Below are 22,227 nucleotides of genomic sequence, written 5' to 3' on the forward strand. Positions count from 1 at the left end.
AGTCGGACTACACTTCGTATTCCTCAACCCAAAAGCCGTCACTGTCTGTTCCTCTATCTCACACACCATCCTTTTCCTGATCCCTGCTCTGTCTTGAACTCTTCGCTATCATTCTTCCTCCTTCTAATTCCCACTCCTTCCTTTACTTCACATAAACTCTTTTCACTCTCCTTGTTTGACACCCTTATCTTGTGTCCCACTGTACTGTCCTTCTTCTGATACTGTTTCTTTCTTCTTCTCTCCTCGTCACTTTCCTCCAAATTACCGCTTGCACACCTCACTCTTCATTACCCTCTTCTCACAACCCTCTCTCACCTTCTTCTGTCACAACTTCCAGTCACATATATCCTAGTCTCTCCTTCTTTTCACCCTTCTCTCAAACATCCCTCACCCTTCCTTTACCCACCCCTCTATAACACATACCTCATACCCTCCTATTCTACTAAAACCTTTTCCAAATGTACATTTTCCCTTTCTCACTGCCTCCTAGGCCTCATATTCCCCCCTTACGCATCTCTCTCGCTCACATGCCTTCCTTCTGTCTCCTTTCTCACATACACTGTTTTTATGGGAGTATTTATGTGGGTTGAACTTCGACCAACCGGGAAGTGGAACACAGTACTTATCAACTGACAACAGGCCCTACTTCCGTCCCACTTTCCAACACAGACACACACGCACGCACACCACCTCTGCCAGCCCCTGCTGGTGTGTGCTTGCATAGGCTGCATTTAATGCAGTCCTAGCCTTGCTGTTGCACCTGGTAAGATTGTAGAAAGATAACAGTGATTTAACTTTCAATAATATGCAGCATGGAACATCCTTTCCCTTTTCTTTCTCTTTCCCAGCCTTCTGAGTGCTTTAGGTTTCTCATTTGAGAGGGATTTGCATCTCCAGTTGTCCCCTCATCCTTCTGCAGTCAAGCACTGCTCTCAGTGTGATGGAGCCTGTTCTTCAATCAATAGATCAGGCCAAGGCAATGATTGCTTGATCTGTCGGAAGGCATATTTTAACCTACCTACAGCCCCTGGGCAAAATGTCTCCCTTGAAGAATTTAAACCTTTCCATTAAAACTTTATAAATGATATAATAGCCTCAGCACTTTAAGTGGCATCACCAACCATGTAGTGATATGTTTGTATGTCACATTAGGCCCTGGTCTGTCCGGTGGATTACAGTTTTATGCGCTACTCTCCATATTATTTAATTAAGCATTGGTTGCTCAATGTGTTCAGTAGGTTACTGAATGTCTGATAGCTATGTTCGTTGAGCGAGCTACTGAATCTCTGGTAAATGTGTCAGTCCAGTGGACCACTGAAGCTATGAATGCTCAGTTTGTCAGGTGGATCACTGAATTTCTGGTTGTTTTGTTTATCTGATGAATTAATGAAGCTCTGAGTGCTCTGTCTGTCCAGTGGAGCTCTGATTGCCCTGTGTCCAGCAGATTTATGCAGCATTAATTGCTCATTCATGTCCAGTAGATTATGGAAGCGCTGATGGCTGTGTCTATTCAGTGGATTACGGAAGCGGTGATGGCTGAGTCTGTGAAGTTGTTTTACTTAAGAAATGATCACCTGATCTGTTCAGTGAATGACCGAGGCAATTGTTGCTGGGTCAGTCTGGTGTCTGACCGATATACTGATAACCTCATCTGTGAAGCTGGATGAAGCAGGGATTTCTGAGTCCATCCCACGGATGCCTGAAGAAATGGCATCTGGATTTGCCCATGTCTCTCATGGTCATGCCTTTGTGTACAATTACAGCAAACTCCCAGGTAGATGAACGTTCCACGACTCTTATAATTAGATTAGTGAACATCCTTGACCAACAGTTGCAACACCATACACTCCTCCCTTGGTGTAAGTACTCCATCTAAGGGTCTTGGTAAAATCCAAGAAGTCCTTGATAGAACATCACTATGTAGAACTGGTTACAAATAGTGTTGGGCTTCCTTCCAGAAATCATGAGAACAGAATTTAATGGGCAGAGGTTCCGCTGCAATCCTCTGTCCCCATGTCTTCCATCACCGCTCAGAGCCTATGTCTTCTGAAGGGTGGCGCCCAGAATTTGGAAATCATTTCTAGTACTATTGTTGGTTCTCACTCTGCACCTCAGCAGGGTGGCTCTTTAGGTTGGATCCACACTGCACAGAAAGGAAGGGATTCCAGTGAGTCTCCCTGCAGCCAAGGCTTCAGTCCTGTCCTACAATATTTCAAGCCTGTCTGTTGTCATTTAACTTGTACTTGCCAGGTATTTTGCTGCGTGGCTGTCCCTAAAATCGAGGTTTCATGGCCTGAAGATACATCCTCATCACGTCCTTTTCTTTTCAGAGGATAACCAGTGAGAGGAGGCACAGATTTGAGCAGCAGCTGCAGGCCATCATCGTTTTGAACAGACAGCTGGAGCATGTGCAGAACTTCATCAGCTGGGCGGTGTGCAGTAAAAACAGCCTCCCGTTCCTCTACAGTAAGGAGATGGTAAGCTGCCAGTGTTCAGACGATGAGCAAAATTGGTGCTGTGCACCTTGGGAATACAGATATAGTGCATGCTTCATGTGCACGAATCTTTCTAATGTTTCCTTGTTTTGTACACTGTGCCTTCTGCATTAGAACTGTTCCTGTGGCTTGCTCGGAACCAACTTGCCTTTTAACATTGTCCTGTCAATAATTCGACTTGTAATGTGTTTATACAAACCCAACGAGAGGCCACTATACATCAGCATTTCATTAAATTAGTAACCAATCAATAAAGAAACCAAACCCATGCAGGTCAAATAAAAAGATTTATTTCAAAACAAAAAAACTAATTCCTACATTTAGAGTTTGAGAAATAACATTTCAAAGTATTTAAAAAACAGATAACCAGCTAAAGCAGCACCTATAACAGCAAGGTAAGGCCTCTGCACTGTCACAGCAAAGTTGAAGAGTGAAGAGATGTTAAACGCATCAATACAAAAATAATCTTTTTAAAAGGACTTGGCAAATCGAATGCCTTGATTATCCGTTTTTGTGTTGGGAAGTGATTGACGCGCTTTCTAAAGCCTCCCCCCCCCCCCCTCCACCCCCTTCCCCCCACATAAACCCTTTAATTCCCAATGGTGTTTATAAGTCATATGTGTAAGTTTTAACTACATTTCAACTGCTGATTCAGCCAACGCCTAGTAGCAATTGCATGTTAGCAATTGCCACCTATAATAGTGTGTGCATAGGTTCTTTAACCCGCACTGTGCCACCCTTTGGTTACTGTAGGACAATTGTGGTGAGTGCTAGTCTGATATGACATTCTGTCATAAACCAAAGAGGCCTATGGTCCATGGGAAATACCTTGGCTTGGTGACAGTTGCTTTCTCTTGGCATAGGGATGGATAGGCTACTCCATGACCACTGCTGTGTAGTAGGGCAATAAGGCAAACAATTGTGCAGGGGTCAGTGGTTCTGTGTTCCTTGCTGTGTGGTTGGCATGAGGAGTTGTACTTTGTCCTTATTTCTGAGCAACGGATGAGTGTGATATGGATGGTTTTGTACACCCCAGAAAAGCTCAGTTAATTGTGTTTTCCCTCAATGTGTATTGGCTTTGGGGATCCTTTCGCCTCTAGGAGGAGTGGAGAAGGGGAGCTGTGTGCCGATGTGATACTTTTCTAAAGAGACTTTAGAGAGCGGTCATTGGTTTTTGTCATGTCTTTCTCAGTAGCTAGGCACACCTGCATCTTTAACAGGGGTAGGGAGGGGTATTTTTGCCAAGAAGTCTGAAGCTTTTTGATGTGTATCCTGATACAGCGTGACCGTGAATTTTACACCTGTACTGATGACACATAGCTCATTTAAGAAATGGAGAGTAAGGCTGTCCCAGTTGATCACTTTTGCTAAAGCCAGTTGAGGGCCAGAGTGTGGGGGGAAAGCTGCATTATTCGTGGTGAGGGGAAGTGCAGGTCTCGGCAATTCTACCTACTGCTCTCTTCAGTTGTTTTAACATTCTCTTTTTATTTTGGAAGTCTATGCCAAATATTGTGTTGCTTAATTGAGGAAATAAAAGCATGGCAGCTTAGACGGAATCCTGTCTCGATTGTAGTCATGCCCTTTAGGCATGGCATATTTTATCCTGAGCCATCTCCAGATGGTTCAAAATAAGTCAGTTAATAAAACACATTTAAAACTAAAATAAGTCAGTTAAACAGGCAAAATTTAGTTTCACCATTTCTATCTCGAGTAACCTCCATTGGATCATATGACGCCTATAGCATGATGCCTTTTGCAGCGTTTCTACAAAACCTTCCAGAATTTTGTTCACCTGAGCTTCAGTGATCCACCTGGGATGGTACTTCCTTGGAAAGCGCCACAATATAGAAACACACTGAACAGTTTTCATTTCAAAAGAGCAGTTAAGATGTCAGACTATCTCTAGAAGATGTATTCAAATGTAAAAGTATTCAAAGTCTTACCCATCGTTTCCAGCTTCAGTGTGGGGACACAGGAGGAGGTTATGAAATCTTTTAGAGTTCCCTGCCCTATGATCCTTGCCAGGTGTAATACTCAGACATAGTGCCGGGTGCTTGCTGAATAACATCCTCACAATCATGAATGTCTCACTAGCATAGGTTTCACTTCCACCATCCTTCAAGCAAGGCAGAATCGCATTCTTCCCACAAAAACTGAAAGATGACTTCTCAAACTTTAATAAGTCTCCAGTTCTAGCACTCATCTTCATTTGAAAATGATGACAATATACTGAAAAAATCTGGGTCCATATTGTTGAAAGGGCCTAGGAGCACAACAGGCATGCACGTCTGCTTTTTGCACCCACGGGGAACGTTGGTATCTCAGAGGACGCCACAGAATAATCTTGCAAAGCCCTTCTATAAGATAGACTGCACTGACACTAAATGTGCATCAACTAGATCACCAAGTGGCATTCCCTCATTTGCATGTGGAATTCTTTACTTTTGTACCAGTGCCATTTACAGACAGGTGCCAGTTAAAGGTGCACTGTGCTGCAGACCATGGCGGTGTGCTCTATTTATAATACTGGCCAAGATAGCATATTGTTAATCATATTTTGGCCAGGTTGGCACCCTCCCACAAGGACACATTCCATTGCTCGGCATAAACTCCAGCAGCCACTCCGGCTGAGCAGGGAATACAGTCTCTGGGCAAAGGGACCCACCACCTTACCGGGCTACTTGGGAGCACTCCTCTTCTTCCCCCGCCGCCGCAGCTCCTCCAAAGCAGCCGCCAAGCGGGGAAGGATTGTAGGAGAAAGACTAAAATTCCCAGCATTCTCTGGACACCGGGGACCGAGACCGCAACCTCGCACTTCCTGCCTGCTCGGCATAAACTCCAGCAGCCACTCCCGCCTCGGGCAGAGGGCGGGCCGTCTGTGGCCGTCCGAGGCAGTAGGAGGCAGGGCCGGGCCACCCCCCTATCATCTTCCACGTTATGGGTAAGCGCAAAATTCTTGCAAGCATGGATGCTGGGGGGAAAAAAGCCAAGGTTGCCAGACAGTCTGACTCTATCATGTCCTACCTGACAACAGCTGTAGGGGCCCTATCTAAAGAAATAGCAACTGCACAACAAGAACGGGGTCTGATTGCCAACATACCCACTACACCTCAAGCAACTTTGCAGCCAGCCATTCCCTTGGAACCTGCCATAATTATCACGAATCCCATTTCCAACACAAATCTAACACAAGGCTGCGCTCCTACAGCCCTGCACCCCGCCCTACCTCTTGACACTGTCATCCAAGGAAAATCAATGAACAAAAAGAGGAAAAAGGGGGAGGGCGACATAACCGCTAAGAAAGTGTCTGTGACTGTGGATCCTTTTAAGGAACTTCTGGAAGCACTTTTTGAGGAACGGATTGAACCCCTGTTAGTGGGCATCGCAAAAGACATCATTGATACTATGAACACGTGCCTTGAAGGGTTACTAAAGAAATGCGTTCTGATTGACAATCTGCTAAAAAAAATTGATAATTTCCACTCACTGCAGCAATGTCGTTCTCAGGGGCTTGAGGGAACTATTCAAGCTTTAGATAAACCTCTGTTACCCTTACCTACAAATACGCCCATGGTTGCAAATAGTGTAGGGGCAGGCATGAATGGTAAGCCCAATCAAAGTTCAGGTCCCACCCACCACCAACCAGGGGAACCAAAGACTCCACCAGGTGCCGCCACCACAACTGCGGCTCACACGCTTACACAGTGTAAGGCACACCTAAATCTTCCCCCATCTGCTGCTCCTTTTGTGGCGGTCTTTGTAGGGGTACCCACGTTAGCAGAAGGGGAAGAAGAACCAACCACAGCACTTATACAGAAGGCTAGATTATGGTGTGACGATAACAGTAGTGGAGGACTAAAAATTTCATCCAGCATAATTTTTGCTAGAAGAGTGGGTTTGGTGGGTCACGAGCCAAAATAGTGCAGGGTGACTGCGTAGTGGTGAACTTTGAGAACATACAATGCCCAGACAGACTTTTTTGGGATGCCTCAGAAATCCGAGAAAATAAACCCTTAGAGCAGTCCCTTTGGCTTTTTTTTACCCCCCTCAAAGGCGGACCACCCTATCTGTATTCCAACATACTCCCTAGAAAGGGCCCAGTGAGAAATGAGTGGCAAACAGTACCAAACAGTACAAATCAGTGTAGAACTACCCTCACCAATACTGACTCCAACTTGGCATTGGTAAATACTTTACTTTTATTTGATTTATAATAAAAATCATAAAAGGGTGGAGCTTACCACCATTTGAACAATGTTTACATCTTTAAAACAACACAAAATCAACTTCAGGTCAAGATAAAACAAAAAGAATAACAACAAAGCAAAAAGAATTTAAAGTTGCACAAGCTTTTCAGGAAAGTGGTCGAAGGTAAAAATTAAAATTTAGAAAGGTGTTATAATTAAGATCAAGGGACACTTTTGTAACATGAAATTACACAGACTTTTCAAAAAGTGGTGTAAGGGGGAAAGTAAAACTTGGGGAAGCAATGTGGGTTGGATCAGGGTGCCCTTTTATGACATAAAATGAAGTGCTATGGGATGGAGACAAGAGAGTCCGTTGGGAAAATAAAAGTGAGTCTATGGCCGGCGATGTCCATGCCTGTTATCCTGACTTCTCTTTGGTTGCTGCCTTGTTTCCCAGCTCTTGAGCAGCATGCTCCAGAAATTGTATAGTGTTGCAAGATAGTTTTATCCAAGTCCCGCTGAGGCATATGATGACAGCCGCCCTGCAGGTTCTCACCTGGGCGACTCTTAAGAGTGGTAACAGAAATACTTTCCTTAGTTTCTGAAGTGCGGGACATATACATATTAGATGCAGTAATGACTCTGCGCCGTTGTTACAAAGGCGGCAGTCGGGAATTGACCACGACTGTAGCCATTTGGGAGTGAGATCTTTGCTCGCAAAGCAGCCCAGCCTTAACAAGCTTAATTTCCTTTTGTAATGGTCCCTGAAGCAGTCTTGCAAATATGGATGGGGCTTCATGTGGATGTATGATGGCAGAACAATCCAGGCGTGGCTTTTGCCTGCCACTGCAGCTTTGTCCATTAATAGTGACGCTTGTTTGATGGCGTTGTTAGTTCGCAGTTTAAAAGCGGTGTAAGTCATGGGTGCAAGCCAGGATTCTTCCAGTGCTAATGATTGAAGCGCTTGCCTGAGGGACTTATATATAGACTTGGGAAGTCCTGCCTGTTTTTCTACTTCCAGCCAGCACAGATGAGCCAGGGAATGATCTTCTGCATCCCTCATTCGCCAGTAGTATTTGACGAGGGCTCCTTGTCTTGCCGGGAGCTGATTTGTGAGGCAGTATTCCAAACGTATTTGAGATTGCGAAATGTAACGCGGGATTGAAAAAAGGTTTTTGAAGAGGCGAGATTGGGCGAGGTTTAGTGCTGTGGAGTCCCGGGTTGCCATCATCTCTGAACCGTATGTGAGGGATGGCAAGAATTTGGCGGCTACGATCTTTAAAATGTGGGCAGTGGAATTTCCGCATAGATGTTTTTGGACTGTTTTAAAGGCGAATTGGAGCTGTTTGGCTTTTGATTTCCCCTGTTCCAAGTGCTGTTTATATTTTAATTGATTATCCAGTGAGATGCCCAGGTATTTGTATTGATCTACCTGAGTTAGTATGCTGGAGTTTATCTTCCAGACAAATTTATTTCCTTTCTTGCGAGAGCCAGAAAAGCATAAAACATTTGTTTTTTTAAGATTTATTGTAAGTTGTGCATTTGAGAGGTATGACGCAAGCTTAGAGATCATACGTTGTAAGCCGAGGGGAGTTTGTGACAAAAGCACAATATCGTCTGCGTATTGTAGACTCATTATGAGCAAGTTACCCAATTTTGGTGGATCTCCCTGAATCGAGCTTAAGTCGCTTTCTAGGTCCGCGGTGTAAATGTTAAAAAGGCAGGGGGCCAATACGCAGCCTTGTTTTAAGCCGTTGAGTGTGGGGAATTTCTTTGTCAGGCATCGGCCATCTCCTTTTTTCACTTGAACTCAGGTCTTTGAATACAGCTCTATGATTGCTCCCATTAGCTTTGGCGGCGCGCTCCAGGCTTTCATTTTGGCCCAGAGTTTGGATCTTGGCACTTTATCAAAGGCCGCTTTTAGGTCCAAAAAGCAAGTATACAGCGAGTTAGAGTTGTCGATTGCCCTTTTTGCTAGTAGGGTTATTGCAGATAAGTTGGTGAGGGTGCCCATTCCTGGGCGAAAGCCTGTTTGCATCAGGGGGATTAGCCCTGTGCTGCTTACCCAAGCCTCCAGTTCTACCAGTAAGTTTGACGCATAGATCTTTGCCTCCACATCTATTAAGGCTATTAGCCTGTAGTTGTTGGGGTCAGAGCGAGAACCAGATTTGTTTACTGGGTGTAGGATACTGCCCCTCCACGATTCGGGAATGTTCCCGGTCTTTACACTGTGACAAAATAAAGGAAGTAATTGACTGGCCCAGAACTTGGGGTCTTTCCTGAATAGAGCATTGGGGAGACCATTTGGGCCAGGAGCTCCATCTGCTCTCAGTGATTTTATGGTGTTGAAAACCTGCGTTAGTGTCATCAGGTCCGTGCCACCTATGTTCTTTGTTGTTGACGGTTCACAAGTGGCTTTGGGATCAGCAGGCTTTGGGTCTGTCATTGTTCTCAGGCTTGGCAAGGCACGCTCCAGGAGCGGCACGACTTTCTTGTCAAGTGAGGTATCAAGTTTGAAATTGTATAACAAATCGATGTGGCTACACCAAAGCTGATCAGTCATATCGGAATTGAACTGCCGATGTTTACCGTTGAGCATGAAGTTTATTTTTGCCCAAAATTCTTTTGAATTCTGCATCTTACTGGCGTGGAATATAGTACATCTAGTTTTTCCCTATGCATTCTCTTGGCCAGATTGGTATCTCTTTTTTTAAGGCTGCAATTGTTTTCAAAGTTTGTTGTGAAAAGTGAGGATCCTTTTTGCGTTCGGCCCTGAGAAATGCATTCATTTGCCTTTTTAGTTTTCGCAGCTTTGGGGTGTACCATTTCCCTCCTCTGTTTCTTATGGCTTTTTGTCCTCTGCGGTTGGATTGGAAATTCTTGTTTAAGTCTGCTACAAAGGACTCCCAGGTCTTTATTATGTCCTTTGATGTATCAGATAGTGAAAGCAATGCATGGCATGACGCGGTTAGATTGTCGAGGTTTTCTTCATTCCAGTTTAGACGTTGTAAATTGAAGATTTGGGTGTTCAAGGATAGAGGCAGCGCTAGCTCAGACTTTTTTACTTCAATTGTCAAGGTGAAGATCTGTGGGAAGTGATCGCTTTCCCCCCGTTCCTGGATGTGGAAGTCTCTGATGTAAAGGAATAGGTCGGGGTCCACCAAAGTGTAGTCTATGGTTGAACCTGAATTTTTGGAAACCCTCGTTAGGGCAGCTGGTGTATCCAGATTGCCCCTTCCGTTTAAGGTGTACAATTGGAGGGCTTCCAACTCCATGGCACATTTCCTTCCTGTGGCACTTTGTCTGCAAAGGTTGCCCTGCCGGGGGACAATGTGGGTGGGGAGGCTTCCCTCCTGACGATGAATTAGATTCATGTTAAAATCTCCTGTTATAAGCATGTTTTCGCTTGGATAGGTAGGCTTTAACCCCTTGATTGTGGTAACTAGTTGTTTTATCCTCTTCCCCTTATGTTTTCCGCCCGGGTGCATGTAAAGGTTCATGATCAAAAGGCCCATATTTGGGGAAATGTCAATTTTAATGCATTGCATCCATGTAGACTCTAGGTCGATGTGACTAAATTGCCATAGTAGGTCCGTCAATATGAAAATGGATAGGCCTCCTTTTGCCCTGCCGGAGCGGGCCTCCTTTTGTGCTGGTGTAAAGAATTCTTTGTATCCCACAAGAGGCGTGTTTGTTGTCTGCCAAGTTTCCTGGAGCATTAGTATTTTAAATTGCGTGATAAACTCTATAAAGTCTTCTTCCTCCAGCTTTGCTTTTAGACCATATACGTTCCATGAACAGAACGTGCAACCCTGCTCCTTCCCAACCTTTGCTCTACTGTTGGTTCAGTCTGTGTTCCTATGGATTGAAGCCAGGGGGGCATGTTGGTGACTTTCAGGCAGGTCATTCGCCTGACGGGCAATCGTGATTGTGATTTGCCTGAGTTGGTTGCCTTCTTCTTCTATGCTGCCTCTTAACTCTGGTCCTTTAGCGTTTTTTAGGAGGCCTCGTTTTGGATTTTGTTTCCGCAACGGACTAGGATATCGAGCTGGCTCCACTTTTTTTAGATCAATACCCCATGAGGCAAAATCCTCCCAGTGGGTCAGGATTTTTTCTGTGACGATGTGATCAGTCCAGGTTGTTATCGTGGAATCAGAGCCTGGTTGGAAAGGGTTTGGTTTAAACTCTACTGATTCCAAGTCGCGTGATTTTAGGTGACTCAGGCCTGGTAATTCCTCTAGGAGTCTTAGGATTGCCCCTCTGTTCAAGATATCATGGGTCCCTCTTGAGCAGTATTTCGGAATTAGCTCAATTTTATTGCTTAAAATATGTCGCTTTTGAATTATTGGTCGTCTGATTTCTTTGATGATTGGGGTAGACTTTCCTTCCAGGTCCATCTTTGGCTCTGAGGTGTACTGATTAGCTGGCTGTGCACTGCTTGTGGTTGTTAGTTCGTTGAGGTCTAGGGATGGTGGGACTTGTGTTTTTCCCTCCAGCGGGTCTCCTGAATTTGGTGCCTTGATCTTTCCGGGTTTATCTATGCCAATTTGTCTTTTGTTTTCTGATACTTGGATGGATGAGATGGTATCCTTTGAGCTTATTCTTCGCTTGATGTTTGTGGTTATGACATGCTCGTCAATTGGTGGCTTGCGGTTTGGCTTTTCTCTGGGTGGGTTGAAGATGCTAAACACCTTTATTGTGTTCTAGGTTGAGTTTGTGCCATTTGTGGCTCTTTTTGGAGTGGTTGTGTCCTTGTCAAGTGGTAAGCCTTTTAGGGTTGACCCTTGCTCTGAAGTTGTTCTGAATTGGGATGGGACACCCTCTGACTGCTCTTTATCTTCGCAGCTGCTAGGGTCGTTGTTGTTTTTTTTGGGGGGCTTCGATGATGCGCCTTGCCTGTATGCTTTTGTTTTTCTAGCTTTCCTTTGGCGCTTCCTTTCCCTTTTAGTAAGCGCTTGTACATGAACAGTAAGATTGAGACTATGTTCCGCGATTTGTAGGGACGCCTGAGTTGAATCTGCTTCCTCTCCGTGGTCAGCTAGAGTATGTTCGTGTGCTCTTGCTGGCGTCGTGATATCAATGGAGATGGAGGAGTCTAGTTGGTCTTGGGTTTTCAAGCTAGCTTCGCCGCTGCAAACCTCAAGCAGCCTACCTTGGCCCTCTTTGGCGGGCTGTTGACTTGTTGAGTGTCTTATAGTTGTAGTTGTTGCCTTAGGGGAGTCCATTATGGGTTCCTTGACAGCCCCCAATATCTGCGTCATCAGGCTTGGTACTGTGGCCAGTTTGTCTATTATATCTGAACAGTGGCAGGTATAGAAGGTGGAGTCCTTGTTGAGTTGCACCTTCGTGATCATGTTGTTTAAATCTTTTAAGTTTGATTCAATGCCCTGAACATGAAGGGCCAGAAGGTTAAGCAGGTCGACTTGCGTATCCAATTTGTCCGCATGGTAGGACATTGCGACACCTATGGTTTCCATGGTCTTTAATAGTTGCGGCCAGATGGAGACCGTTTGATTGCTCACTAGTGTTTCCCCATATGTATGGGTGAGCTTGGGTGAGATGAAAGGGTGCTCAGGAGGATTTAGTTGATTGCGATGCTCGCACGGTTGCACACTCCTTGGCAATAACCTTTTGGCATTTCCTTCCTCCTTGCCAGGCGTTTGGTCATTTTGAGCTGCGAGCTGGCGCATACTCCGTTCCTTTTCTTTGCTGTCGCTTGTGGTTACGTTTTCTTTCTGTGGGTTCGATGGCTCACTGTGTTCAATGGCATCGGTTTCTTCCGTTACGAGTCCAACAGATGAGGGGTGGTGCTTTTTAACAAATGCAGATATGGGCTGGCAACTCGATTTACTGGGAGAGTTTACTGGTGACAGCGGGTTTTGAATGCAGTTTACTGTTTGTGTTTGTGAGGGACATTCCTCGGTTATTGTCGGGGTCGTTTTCTGGATGAATTGTGGACTTTGCTCTAAAAAGACTGAGTCGTAGCTAGCGTCCGGGGTCCAGTGAACTAAGGCACGAGCCGGTGATGTATGAGCTATTTGTTGGGGCTTGGGAGTTGGGTGCCCCCTGGTTTGGTCTAAGCCATTGGCTAGTTGTCGGGTAATTAGGTCACACGCCCCGAGAGGGCCAGATCCCCCACTCCCAGAGACCCTTCTTATTTTGGTATTAAAGGCATTGCTAGGTTCGCTGTAACACCTTATGTGAAGTGATGGTGGTGCTGGCGATATGACGCCTTTGTTTGTGCCTTCCTTGAGTGCTTTACACTGGGTACTGTTGAAATTGGAGCTAGCATCAAATGGGCGAAGTTCTGATCCATTCCCGGTAGAGAGTCTTTGACAGACTTTAAGAAAGTCTGTAATCAGTGCCCGTTTGCTTGATTTGGAGTGCACCGCTTGAGCTTTATGGTTCAGTGATGGCGTAGCATCGTGTTCCGATGATTCATTTTCTCTGGCTAGGGCACTACAGGCTGTGCTGAACTTATGGAGCCCCTTGGCTCCCGCGTCGGGGCTCTGCAATCCAAATTTGTCACGTTGGAGTATTGAGCCAGGAGGGAATTTTACGAGGTTTGCTGAACTGATGCCTTGTCCCACCAGCTTCTTGGGGCTCTTTTCCCCACCTGTGGCGGACCCGTCCTCTGCCTCGTTGATAGTACCCACAGGGTCCCCCTTGGCCTTTTTTGTCTTTGCCTGTGGTTTTTCGGCTGGATTTTCCTCGCCTCGTATTTTCCCGGATCTCATGATCAAGATATTTCAAATGTGAACGATATAATTGTTCCTTTCTGTTTTGGGGGGGAACCTGGGCTTGAGGGATCCGTCAGTGTGCAGTCGATGGATCGGAAATATCCTTCTTTTATCTCTTAACTGAATTTTTTGATGGTTGGTTTTGCAAATTGATTTGCAAGCTGAATTGCTGGATTTCTGGATTGCTGATTGCTGATTGGGGTTTTGTAACTATGGCTGTGGTGGTAGATGGTGGTGAGGGCGGGCAGATGACGAAACCAATCAGTTGATGAGCGCCTGCTGTCCCCCACAAGATTCAATTTGCACCTGCCCTTGGCGTTTATGCTGTTAGTTTGTTAGCTGGGCGGTTTTGATTATGGAGTAAGGTGCAGGCTTAATCCGTTTAGTTCATGCGGGGTAAGGGGCGACAAGCGGAGCACACTGGGGGACCGCAGGCTGAAAGACCTAGTAAGACAGCCTCCCTTGGTCTCCTCCCCGGGCTCTTTCTTAGCTACCGAATAAAGAACAAGGCACGTACCCCGCCAATTGATCTAGTGGTCCCGAAGCTGGGATCCCAGTATATATGGGGTGATAAATCTAGGAGTTGGCACTGCACAGGACAAAATTTGCACAATCCAAGTATATGCAAGAGAGGATTTTTAGCAAAGATATATGTATTTTTATTTTTTTATCTGTACACTATCCCCTTCTCCAGCTAAAGGTTGGGCTCCATAACACTGCAGCCTCTAGCTGCCAACCTGACATACAATAACCACAACATCCTAATAATTGAATGGACAGTCTCACCTGGTTGTATTGTCCTGGTAATTAATTTTTATAACTCATGGGTAAGGGCAACTGATAAAGATCATGTGGACCTTTTGGAAATCTTTCTATACAATTACAGTCAAAATACACATACTCAGTACAAGCTCATTTTAATGGGTGATTTTAATACTCATCAATGTAAATTACCATGTCACACAGGATTATTCGAGGGTCAAAATGGTGCTGATTCCCCGCGTTTCGAACATACCAAATCATGGGAGGCACTTGAGATATTCCTAGCCAGCTTTAATTTGTACGAACCGCCGAATTCGGGGGGTAGTGATATGGTACCCACCTACAAAGGCAAGGTCAACGGGTCGACCATTGATTATATTTTCACCTCCCTTGGTCTTATTCCGAGGGTGGGGGAATATAAGGCGGTGGTCTCACCCTTTAGTGACCATAATCCTCTGCTAGCTGAGTTAATCTGGAACGATTTATGGCGCAAACAAGTGGGTCATCCCAAGGTTTGTGCCGCAGCGGTGCCCAGTGATCAGGGCAGACGGTTAAAGTGGGGTAAGGTGGTACAAGAAACCTTTATGGCTAACCTACTACCAAAAATTGAGGGGTCAATGGCTATCTGTTTGGATCAAACTGTTTCCAATCACCAAATTATAATGGCCTTTGATTCCATCTGCGTACAAATTTCCAGGGATCTTACAGTACCCCAATCACAACTCCCTCCGAAACCCTATAAATGGTTTGATACCAGCTGTTCACGCACTTACAGATCTTTAAAACGTGCACTAAAGGCTATTCCGAGGGTCAAGGCACTAATTTCCAACCTGCGGCGGGAATATAAATTAGCCATAAAGAGGAGAAAAAATACCATCAAAAACAATGCATGGCATGATCTCCTCACGATAGATGTCCTTAAAGATAGTAAGAGATTCTGGGACATCATAAAGCACCCGTTCTTTACAGGGGATGACAATACTGCACTAGACTGTGTTATACCAGATGAAAAGTGGGTACAACATTTTAGTAATGTGTATGGTGGTAAGGGTAGTACAGCTTTTTACACTATGGTGGAGGGCCAGGTCTTACCAGAGGTGAAGTTTAATGAGGAGGAGGTGCTCAAGGCAATTATTGAGTCCTCTAAAAATAAGGCGCCGGGACCAGACGGCGTACCGGTTGACTTCTTTAGACACTCCCCAATAGCTTGGTCTCAGGTGCTCACGAGAGTTTTCAGGGCAGCTAACAATAATATAATTCCGGCAACATGGGCAACATCCATCATAGTACCCATCTACAAAAAGGGAAGCCGTGAGGACCCTGGGTGCTATAGACCTATCTCCCTCATTGACTCTGCCTTTAAGATCTTGGGCAGAGTATTACTAGCTAAATTGAGGGATGGCCTGGAGAGTTGTGGAGGACTTTCAAACATACAGTACGGTTTTAGAGAGAACCGGGGCACCCTGGACCAATGCTCAAACTTGCACCTTTTAGTCTCCAAATACACGGTGGCCGGGGAGGGGCCTGTATATTTGGCTTTCATGGACCTCTCCTCGGCCTTCGATTTGGTGAATAGGTCCAAGCTATGGTCCCTACTATATGAGCTCGGAATAGAGGCCCCCTTAGTAGCTCTCATTGCAAACTTGCACCAGGGTCTCTCAGCCAAAGTGCGGGTCTCCAAGGAGGGTAGGTGTACCAATAGTTTTCACTCTGAGAAGGGGGTGCGCCAGGGTTGTATCTTGGACCCCCTTCTCTTTACGATCTACATTAACGGATTGGGGAAATACCTTGAAGCAGGGAATGCTGATGTACCACGTATAGGAGGAAAGCAGATCCCGGCACTCCTATACGTGGACGACGCTGTTTTAATAGCGCGTATGGGCAACGGCCTACAGACCCTTCTGGATCTTTTTGGTTCTTTTATGGAGAACCAAGACCTAAAAGTTAACATAACAAAATCCCATACTATGATTGTAGGCAGTCAGAGACATAAGCTGCATGCAAAATCCTTCACTTGTAGGGGAGAGGCACTCTCTAGGGTCCCTGTCTTCCCATACCTGGGGGTCCTATTTGACGAGAGAGGTTCATGGGGCCCCCAGATAAAGGTGAAGAGTATATTTCTTGCCCGCTCTACATCAGCCCTCCTGGCTTTTACAAAAAGACTGGGGGCCAATCCTATGGAGGTAGTGTTAAAGGTTTATAATAGCAAGTGCATTCCTATTGCTTTGTATGGGTCTCCCTTGTGGGGGTATGTCAACCAGGATAAAATTCAGAGGGTGGAAAATGGGCCTATTAGACAATTTTTATCTGTCCCCAAGTCCACCCCGACCCTCCCCATCCACGAGGAAGTTGGTCTGCCCTATATAGCGGATAGGCTTAAGTTGGCTCCATTAATCTTTCGGGCTAAAACATGGATGAACCCTGAACTGACACTCAACCACAGTATATTGGAGGATGTGATCTCACGGGACTGGGCTATGAAAATCCCCTGGTTGAAATATATTAAATCCTCTTTCACGTCACTAGGGAGACCAGAGCTTTTTTCAACTCCACTAAACATTAGGAAGGAGGATGTCAAATGGATTAAGCAGGAATTTCTGGTGAGGGCCTGTTTACAGAGAGAGGAGGTGGAATTAAGAAAACCTCTTGTAAGAGCCTATTCGATTTTAACTACCACTCCTTCTCTGGAACCTTATTTAAAAATTGTTACTAATCCACTCCACAGATCCCTGCTAACAAAATTTAGAATGAATCTAATTCACTATTCACTTGGCGGTTTTCATTCGTGGGCTAAACCTGAAGATGCCCCATCCTGTGGCTGTGATAAGTTTTCAAACCAGGACACTCTCCATTTTATGTTCTTTTGTGGGCATTATACTGTTGAGAGGCAAAAATATTTAATCCCAATCCTGAAGGATACCGGTTTTACCCAAGTCAGACCAGCATTAATTTTTTTGCAAACACTGCCTAACACTTATATTATGTTCAGTGTTGCAAGTTACCTAAAAGCTGCTTTTAGATCAAGGTGTAAGAGGGTCCCGCAAACTGTCCCCTTTTAACCTGTTTACACTCTTAATTAAATTTTAACATATTTTTAATGCATTATTAATATTTTATTGATTATGAGATGTAACTATATATATTGTGGATTTTAAATTTGTTCGTACTGTATTTGCCTTTTATGATTTAAAAAAAAATCGAATAAAGTGTATTTTGACTGACTGACTGACTGACACATTCCATTCATCAAACAGATGACATTGGTAAGAAAGTATTTCTGGAAGCTACTGTATGGCCGTTTTTACACCCAACCATGAAACATTTCTAAATTCATACATTTCAAGAACAACCTCAAAATGCACAATGCACAGGTTCAGATATACCTTAAGTGCTAACACCAGGCTGGTATGTCCCATTCAAGTACCATAACTGAGTTGAAATATTCTACTGACCCATTAGCTACCTCCCTCCTTCCTAATGTGTATGATCAATTTTAGTCTTTTTGTAAATGCCACGAACTGGCTTTTGTGACTTGGGTTGCTGTGCAAAAAAAATGAACCCTAATTAGTTATTTAATTGCAATTTGTTCTTTGACAAGATTGTGTACCAAATGCAACGCCTTCTGGAAACAAGATGCAACACTGATGTCCCACCTCCTTCGAAAATTAGGTTTAGCTGGGAACCATCTCTCTGGACCAAGCAACTATCTCACTTAGGTAAGGAAACGTTTCTTCAGCCAATTAACTTTTATCAAGTAAGTGACAGTAAAAGGCATATTGTTTTTTATAAAGTTGACAAGTAGAAATATGTTTATGCTTTAAATGTTCTGCTTCAATTTAACTACTTTCTAAAGCACAATTACTTTAAACCAATAATCTTTGTTAATGTACTACCTTTATGCTAGCTATAAACAAATCTACGTAAAGGCTTTGATACCACATTTGAAACATTTCCTATAAATATATATTCAAATTATGTTTTCTTACATTTCTAAAGTCTAATCTTTCAGATTTATTTGGTATTTTGTCTCCTCCTTATTTGTTGGGGCTTCATTATAGAAGGTGTGATTTGATAGCTTTAGTATTCTAACCAAAGCACTGAGTGCTTGATGAGTGTCAATAAATAACGACAAGGCGTTATAAAATCAAAATAAAGCAAAACATATATACCTGAAATGCTAGAAATTAAGAAGAAAATCCATAGAATAATGCGGATATTTTAAATGCTACCTTTAACTTTGACTATAAAACTGTGTTGACACTTTGTAAAACCAGTGGAACAACCAAATTTGTTCAAAGGATCGAGACTGTGATCGCAGTCTGTGAAGAAGTCACAGTGTGTAGTGGAAGAGTGAGATTGCCCCAGTATTGGAACTTTCATAGATTCCCATGCTTTGTATCATTCCCCGTCGTCGGAATGGGAGCCTCGGTAAATAGAAAAAACCATAGTAGTAAGCACAAAGTGAAAAAATAGGCCTAGGCCTCATCTCATTTTGTAGCTTATCCACCTCTTTTTGTAAAAGAGACCAAAATTCTGCAGTAGCCAATCAGAGCAGCCTCACCCCATAGAACCTTCCTTAGAGAAGCTCAGAGCCTCAGATTTTCTACCGCACGTTGTGCAAGGGAGTCTCCATTGAGCTCTGCTCAGTTTTCTTCAATTTTTTCTTGTTATTTCTTCAACTTCTTGGATATTTTCTCATCATGTCGGAGAAGAAAGCCCTCTTTAGAGCCTGTGCCACCTGCTCCAAAAAGAGGTTGTTTGTCGAGGACAAACACGAGGATTGTATCTACTGTTTGTATCCGGACCATAAACCTACAGGCTGTCCGATTTGCAGATCCTTCTCAGCTAAGACCTTGAGGGACAGGGAAGGACGTCTCCTCACATGGCTTCAGAAGATGAAGGACCGGAAGGACATTATCTCTTCGGACAGTGAGGGCTCCTCGTCGATGGTGTCATCCAGAAAGTCTCGGAAAAGGGGTAGGTCCCCCCTTTCTACTTCAGACGAGTCCCGTCACAAGGCCTTACCAGGGACCTCTGATAGGTCTGACAGGCCGGCTGCCCAAAAATCTCCTCACCGAGGTGTAAAGGAGAGGCAGGGTAAGCCTGAGGAACAACAGGCCTCAAAAAAGGTGAGAAAGACTTCTACAGTCTCTTCGCCTCCCTCAGAGAAAGATCGAGGGGTCAAAAAGCCTTCAACCCCTGCTCAGGAGGTCGCTTCAGACAAGAGGCAGAAGTCGTCGACGACTAAACTCTCAGGTACGTCGTCGACGAGTGTTAAAAAGGACAGCTCTGCCAAAGTTGCCTCGTCGACGGGCTCGTCGACGACGGCTGTGTCGACGGCGCCTTCACCGTCGACGGTTTTCAAGGCTCCGGAATCCTGCTCGTCGTCGACGAGAGTGACCATCTCCACGTCGACGACAATGTCTGCAAAGCTGGCGTCGACGGCGGTGTCGACGACGAGAACGACTTCGACGACGACGATGTCGACGACGCCGGTTACCATGTTGCTGACGACGAGCTCGTCGACGGTCCCGTCGACGATACCACCATCGTCGACGATGAGTTTCACCTCGTCGACGACGCAACTCTCGGCGACGAAGACAGTGTCTACAAGCTTCCCGTCGACGTAGGCCTCGTCGGCGACGGCCTCGTCGACGACGACCTCGTCGACGACGACCTCGTCGACGACGGAATTTTCTGAAAAACATGTTTTTTCGAGGAAAAGGAGGCAAATAACGCCAGAGATGACGTCTCCTCGCCAGGTTCAGAAATTACCACCTAGCCTACTATTAGAAGAGGACTCTGATGAAGAGACTTTCAGTGAATTTGGGCAGGCCTATAGCCCTTCTGACCTCCAGGTTAAGGTTCAGGACGTTAGCTCTGAGGAAGAGCAGATGGAACGACAGCACTATGCTCCAGAGCATTATTATGAGGAGGAGCGCACTACTACCAGACACATGCCTCCACAGCAGCCTCTGCGTCAGGTACCTGAAGGGATGGTGGCAATAACATCCACTTTAGTGGCGGATATACAACTTATGTTGCAGGACTACCGGCCACGTTTCCCTGCGCCTCCAGAAACCCAACAAGTGCGTCCCCCGACACCTCCGCCTCAGACATTACGACCTGTGGCAGACCATTCTTTGCCTCCAAGAGAGCGTGCCACTGCGCCGGAAGTGCGCCCACAAGAGGTGGTTCAGGTGCAAGATACTGATGATGACGCTGCGTCTTCAGATGCAGACCAGCAAGCGGATCCTGATCAAGATCAACAGGCTAGTGGAATACTACTGACCCTATAGATCCGGACAACACAGATCCGGATAACATTACTTCGCCTCCAGCGGACGTTGGAGGGTTTCACAACCTGATGGACAGGGCATCCAAAAGATTTGGTCTCCCAGTGACCACGGTTCAATCGGATTGTTTTTTATATGACTTTAAAGAACCATTCAGAAAGTCAGTGAGATCCATCCCGATCATTGAGCATGTCTGGTCTGAGGGCTTGAAGGCTATGCATAATCCGGCCACAGTCCTCCCGGTGCTTCCGAGACTGGAAAAGAAGTACAAGGCACCTGATGGCAGTCCGGCATGTTTGCTTGGCCAACCGAAACCGGATTCGGTCATTTCGCAGGCTGCCCAGAGCAAATCCAAGAATCCTTCTACGCCGATGACTACACCGCCGGATAAGGAGGGCAGGCGCCTAGACAATGTAGGCAAAAGATTTTCAGCTATGGCCAGTCTCCTGGTTAGAGCAGCCAATGCTTTAGCGATTCTGGGACGCTATGATCGGCAAATGTGGTGCGACCTTGCTCCATTTGTAGAAGAACTGCAGGATTCTTCTAAAGAGGAGGTGAAGAAGATTTTGCTAGAAGGGGAACGGGCCTCTTCGGAGGTCATTGATGTGGCAATGGATATAGCAACCACCGCATTCCGAGCACTTGCCGGCTCAGCGGTTCTGCGACGCCAAGGGTGGTTAAAGGCCACATGGTTTAGGCAGGAGGTGCAGAATAAGATCTTGGATCTACCATACGACGGTGAGATGCTGTTTGGCAAGCACGTCGATGAGGCCCTGCAAGGCATCAAAAAGGACACGGATACAGCTAAGTCCTTGGGTACATTGCAGTATCGTAAAGTGCCTTTCAGGGGAGCGAGAGGTAGAGGTTTTTCTTCTTATCGTGGAGGAAATCAAAATCGCTACTCTTCTGGATCTCAGTCCAGCCAGACGTATAAGCCTCAATACTCTCAAAGGGGTTCTTTCTCTCGCCAGCAGCCTAAAGGACGTCAGGGGCAGCAAAGGAGAGACAACACCAGGAAACAATAGCGGCCAGGTGGCTCTTTCCACTGTTCCTGTTCCCTCATTCACATCAGTGGGGGGCAGGATTGCCCATTGCCTAAACAACTGGATGATTATTACATCGGATCAGTGGGTCCTACAGATTGTCAGAGAAGGACACACATTGGAGTTTCAAGACCTTCCTCCAACGAGAGCGCCGGATGCCTTCCCTCCCAAACATCTCAGGCTCCTTCATCTCGAAGCCCACCAACTTTTCACCAAGGGGGCGGTAGAGCCTGTACCCCTTTCGCAGAAGGGGAAAGGGTTCTATTCCAGGTTCTTCCTGGTTCGGAAGACAAAGGACAAGTGGCGTCCAATTTTAGATCTACGGCAGCTCAACACTTATCTCGTGAAGTTGTCCTTCAGGATGGTCACTCTTCAGGACATCCTGCGTCTACTCAATCCAGGGGATTATATGGCGACCCTAGATTTGGAGGACGCCTACTTCCACGTTCCAATTCATCCAGCTCACAGGCAATATCTTCGATTTACAGTGGGCAAGAGCCACTTTCAATTCAAAGTACTGCCATTTGGTCTCCGGTCCGCCCCGCGAATCTTCACAAAGGTTCTGGCTCCGGTGGCAGCTTTTCTCAGGAAGCAAGCTATTCAAGTGTTTCCATACCTGGACGATTGGCTGCTAAAAGCTCCATCTGTTCTAGAAGCGTCCACTGCAGTCCGGACATGCAAGGATCTGTTCGAGCGACTAGGTC

General features: G+C 45.5%; 1 protein-coding gene across 2 annotated transcripts in view; it reads left to right on the forward strand.

Moving 5' to 3' along the window:
• The window catches only part of TRIM66 (tripartite motif containing 66), an 862,818-nt gene that overhangs the window by 609,619 nt on the left and 230,972 nt on the right, over positions 1–22,227 (forward strand). For both annotated transcript variants that reach the window (XM_086956002.1, XM_086956003.1), the window contains exons 7-8: positions 2,331–2,477; positions 17,783–17,900. In XM_086956002.1, the coding sequence (XP_086812128.1) occupies positions 2,331–2,477; positions 17,783–17,900 (265 nt within the window). The remainder of the gene's footprint in view (positions 1–2,330; positions 2,478–17,782; positions 17,901–22,227) is intronic.

Source organism: Lissotriton vulgaris, chromosome 2_1, assembly GCF_964263255.1.
Source record: "Lissotriton vulgaris chromosome 2_1, aLisVul1.2, whole genome shotgun sequence".
NCBI classification, from domain to species: Eukaryota; Metazoa; Chordata; class Amphibia; order Caudata; family Salamandridae; genus Lissotriton; species Lissotriton vulgaris.